We start from the raw sequence: 5,494 nt of genomic DNA on the forward strand, positions 1-5,494 counted from the left end.
GTCAGAGCTGGGAATAGGGACACTAAGAAAAGAACCTGGAATCATGCTTGCTGGAAGTTCACCCCAATAAACATCGAATTCTTTGCACCTTTGGACTTCGGGTATTGTTGCTCTCTGTTCATGCGAGAAGGACCAGGGAAGTAAGTGGGTGAAGGAATAAGCCCCCTAACACCTGTTGTCAACGCTGTCCGCATGTCTAGCAGCAGAGAGTATCAATGGAGCATTTATTAGATGGAGTGAGAACTGGCTAATTGATATGTCTCGAATGGAGATGTCCATGGGGAATACTCATCCAATGGGGGGATTTTCTAGTGGTTCACATGGGTTCTTAAGCACCTAACTTCCACTGATTTGGGCTTCTAGGAGCCTGGATGATGAGCTAGAGATAGGTGCCTATTTCCACATGGGACTGTCCGCTATGAGCCCTCTCCTGGAGCGAGGTGCCTAGGACAGGTCAGCACATTTCCTTAGGGACCCAAGAGAGTCGTGGGGGAACAAGACCCAAAATCTCTGCTCTACTTGATTCAGAGCAGGGACAGAAACACAGGTCTCCCATGTCCCACGTGTGCCCTGAACAGCAGGCAAATGGCTTTCTGGGCGGAGCTCTCAGTCTCTGTGGCTGGAGCTGTTCCATTTTGCACAAATAAACTTTCAGTGGACCAGGGATTTGAAAGTGGGTTTCCCAAAATCCAGGTGTGGGTGCTAAACCTCTGGGCTGTGGGATATTCTGAGGGTGCAAACACACAGACGCACATGCAAACACACACGGAACTACATGAGTGCACAAACACACACACACACACACGGACACACACACACACGGACGCACATGCACACAGACATGGACCAATTCTCTCACACACACACACACACAAAATATATTCCTGACCTTCACGGCCCCATTCAGGAGGCGTGATCTAAGAACCCCTAACCGATCAGGTCTGCTGGGAAGATAGGTGGGTCAGGGAGCAGAGCCTTGAAGGAATAGGGCGTTAGGGCGTAACTTGAACATAGACGAATTCCCCAGTTTGTCACACTGACACAGCACAGCAATTCCAGGAAAAGATATAATATCACTCTGACAACCATGTAAGTGATTCAGGGAAGGGGGCCCATCACCATATCACCAGCCACCTCTGCATGGAGCTCGGTCTGAGAGCCAGAACACCAGGAGAAAAAAATAGATTCCTTAATGAGTACAGGGCTGGAGCAGCCTGTCCCGGATCTGTTTGGTCCTCACCCCGTAGATGATGGGGTTTAGCATGGGGGGCATCAAGAGGTACACATTGGCAATGAGAACGTGGAAGTGCAGGGGCACATTCTGGGCAAATCTGTACATGAGGGAGAAGAAGAGATTTGGGATGTAAAAGACTAAGATGGCACAGAGGTGGGAGATACAGGTCTCAAAAGTCTTGAGCCGGTCATCCTTTGTGGGGAGGCTGAAGATGACTCTGAGGATCTGGGTATAGGACAGGGAAATAAAACTCACATCCAGACCAATCAAACAGAATACCACAAAGAGACCATAATAACTACTGGCACGGGTGTCGGCACAGGCCATGTTCACCACAGCCATGTGGGCGCAGTACGGCTGGGGGATGATGTTGGTTTTGCAATATGGCCACTGCCTCACTAGGAAGGGAAAGGGCAATGCAAGCATGCCACCCCGCAGCATCATGGCCAGGCCGATCTTGGCCACAACAGAGTTTGTCAGGATGGCGGAATGTCTCAGGGGATGGCAGATGGCCACGTAGCGATCAAAAGCCATGGCCACGAAGATCCCAGACTCCATCACTGAGAAACAGTGAAGGAAGTACAGCTGGGCGAGGCAGACAATGAAATTGATCTCCCTGGAATTGAACCAGTATATTGCCAGCATTTTGGGCATGATGGTCGTAGATATGACCAGGTCAGTGATGGCCAGCATGAAAAGAAAATAGTACATGGGCCCATGGAGACTCGACTCTGTCTTCACAATGAACAGGATGGTGAAGTTCCCCAAGACGGCTATGGCATACATGGCACAGAAGGGGATGGAGATCCAGACATGGGCTGCCTCCAGGCCAGAAACACCCAGCAGGATGAAGGTGGAGGGGTTGGTGAAGTCAGTTGTGTTGGAACCTGACATGGAGTAGAGGAGAAGGTGTTCTACTCTGAGGCAGAACGGTGTCTCCTGCATGTAAATATGTTCCCCTGGCTTCCTGTATGTGCCCAGACTCTATGGTGATGATAGTAGTACAAATTCCGGGATGGAGAGACAACGTTAATATGAGATACAACATACGCTATTGAAGGCTGTTCTCATGGGTGAGGCAGATTGGTCGCTCTTCACAACCTGAAAAATTATATTTTCATCATTCAGATAAATGAATTATGAACAACTGACTCTACTAATGCCAATTCCATAGTTTATGGGGCTTCTTGCATCAATAATTCCTACATTTCATGGTCTGAGAAAACTTAATAGGCACCAGGAGTAAACATGAATGTGGATACTGGTTATCCATCATCGTTCCTTAATGCAATGAAAGCCAGGCTAACAAGTCCATGCTCTAGGGAGTTCTGCATTCACCTGATTGCTCAAAATCTGACAGTGGGGAAAAAACAAACCATTGCCAAGATATGTGCCAAGTGAAAATATTCCAACTGGAACATACCTCAGGGAAAAGACCTGGGAGTCATTGATAGCAGCTCCATGGAAACACCTGCTTGTGCACAGCAGCGGCCAAAACAAAGACAATGTTTGGCTGCCAAAGGAATGGGATGAAGAATAACCTGCTCTGACTATGAACTCAGTTTTGGTTACCCAGTCTCTCTAAAAGGGTTACCATATGCAGACAGATTGAAAAGTCTGTGACTGTTTAATATAGAGAAGAGACAAAGAAGGGGGCATATGATAGAGGAGAGCCTTATTGCTTCAAATGGGTTAATTCCCCACAGCAAAACTGATTGGGAGGAAAAAATTAGACAGAAAAACGGGAATGAAAATTGGGAGTTCTTTCAGAAGAGTTCATTAGATATTCAAAAAGTCACGATTCCATAGTCAAGAAAATACAGAACTTTGGACAAACCTCGGTTCAGTGGCAAACCGAAGGCAGCAATGTTAATCTTTCAGAAAAAGGAGATGTGTTCCAAAAAAAAATTTGTTCTGCATTTGTAAAGAAGCAGTTTAATTTCATCCTTTAATGGGAGAATGTGTATATGGTTGATCAAAGGAATGATGTGGATGCAATGGACTTTGATTTCTCTGAGGCATTTGATTTAGAAGGGGAAAACATCCTGATTAAAAAAAGAACACTGTAGAATATCAATCGAGCACATGTAAAATTGACTTAAAACTGCCTAACTGACAGATCCCAGAAAGCAGTTGTCAATGGGCCATTGTCAGCAAATTTTGATGTTTTAGTGGGGTTCTTCAGGGATCAGTCCTATGCCTGATCCTATTCAATATTTTCATCAATGATCTGGAAGCAAATAGAAAACCACTGCAGATAAAATTTGTGTACGACCCAAAGATTGGCAGAATGGTTACAATAAAGAGGCCAGGGCAGGCATACTGATTGATCTGGTGTGTTTTGTTGAGCTGGGCCTATGCAAAGAAAATGTTTTAATACAGTCATATGCAAAGTTATCCTCTCTGAACAGGGAATGCAGACCTGACCCACACACTAGGGCACTGTATTAAGGAATGTGGGGACCCTGAAAAGGATTTAGGGGTCCCTGTGGGCAACCAACTCATCGTGAGCTCCCAGTGCAATGATGCAGCCAAAAGGGCTGATGCGATCCTCGTATGCATAAACAAGGGAGTCGTGAGTTTGAGCAGGGGAAGGATTTTATCTCTGCACAAGGAGAAATTCACTCGTCGAACCACAGAGTCCATATTTCAAAAGGGATGTTGAAAAATTGAAGAGGTGCAGAAAAGAGCCACAAAATTATTGGAGGAAGGAGAAAATGTTGGACAGAGAAAGACTTAAAGAACTTCATTTATTCATCTTAAATAATAATAACGGGCTCTGTAATCTATCAGAGAAAGGCAGAGCAAGAACCAATGGCTGGAAGCTGGGGTGATTAACCATTGGAACAAACTGCGATAGGAAGTGGTGGATTCTCCAACTCCCCATGTCTGCAGATCCAAACTGGATCCTTTTCTAGAAGATCTGTTTGAGGGATTCTCTACGCTTAGAAAGCTACAGTGGCATTTCCGTAGTGATTCAGTGTAGATACTAACACTGACGGCTGGGGTTCTCCCATCAGTGTATGTAATCCACTTCCCTGAGAAGTGCTAGCTAGGTTGTGGGAAGACTTCATGGTGTCTACTCAGGGGTTAGGTTGATATAACTACATCTCTCAGAGCTTTGAATTCTTTCTGATGCTTCAAAAAAAAGGCAAATGCAATGTTAGATTGTATTAGCGGAGGTATAAAATGTAAGTCACAGTAGGATATAGTACCGCTCTATTCAGCACTGGTTAGGCCTTAGTTAGAGTGGTGAGTCCAATTTGGCACTCTGTATAGAAAGGATGTAGATTACCTGGAGAGGATCCAGAGGTGAATGACAAAGATGATCAACGGGAGGAAATACAAGCCATATGAGCAAAGGCAGAAGGAACCAGGCATGTTTACTTTCAAAAAGATGAGATTAAGTGGGGGTCATGATAGCAGTCTTCAAATAGTTGGAAGGCTGCCATAAAAAGCTGGAGGAAAGTTGTCCTATTTTGCCACAGAGGGCAGGAGAAGAGGCAATAGGTTCAAACTACAGCATAGCAGATTTAGATGAAATATCTGGAAAAAAATTTGTAACTGTAAGAATAAGAGAACAATTGAACAGATGCCTAGGGAGGTTGTGGAAGTTCCTTCACTGGAGGTTTTCTAAAGGAGAAGGGAAAGTCATCTGTCTGGAATGGTTTAGTCATAATAAATATTGCATCAGGCAGGGGGTTAGACTAGATGACCCTTGAGGGCCCTTCTTATCCTATGGCTCTGTGATTCTACAATGTAATCTAGTGAGGAGCAGGACTTAGTCAAACACAGATCATGGAGATGAATACTGGGGAAACTGGGTAAAATTTAATAGCATGTGTTATGCAAGAGGACAGATTGGATGATTTAATGGTCCCTTCTGATGCATCCAATGAAGTGAGCTGTAGCTCATGAAAGCTTGTGCTCTAATAAATGTGTTAGTCTCTAAGGTGCCACAAGTCCTCCTTTTCTTGTTATGGATACAGACTGACACGGCTGCTACTCTGAAACCTTCTGACCTTGAACACTGTGAATCTATCAATTAAGAAACTAGATCAGGCAATAATGTTTACTGTACCTCATAACATGAGCAAGGGAACATTCAATTACATTTAACATATAACAGTGAGAAAAGAAAATTCTTAACAGAATCCATATTTAACCTGTGGAACTTATTGGCACTGACATATTAGGTTGAAGTGTTTAGCTGAATGGGATTCACAAATGGGGAAACTTTGGGGAAAAGGGGAGCCTATA

At 44.5% G+C, this 5,494-nt stretch overlaps 1 protein-coding gene across 1 annotated transcript; it reads right to left on the reverse strand.

The window, feature by feature from the left end:
- Positions 1–1,189: 1,189 nt before the first annotated feature.
- Positions 1,190–2,179, reverse strand: LOC140914135 (olfactory receptor 52R1-like). The gene has a single exon (XM_073351318.1). The coding sequence runs from the start codon at positions 2,177–2,179 to the stop codon at positions 1,190–1,192; it is 990 nt and encodes a 329-aa protein (XP_073207419.1).
- Positions 2,180–5,494: the final 3,315 nt, after the last annotated feature.

Source organism: Lepidochelys kempii, chromosome 1 (genome assembly GCF_965140265.1).
Source record: "Lepidochelys kempii isolate rLepKem1 chromosome 1, rLepKem1.hap2, whole genome shotgun sequence".
NCBI lineage: Eukaryota > Metazoa > Chordata > Testudines > Cheloniidae > Lepidochelys > Lepidochelys kempii.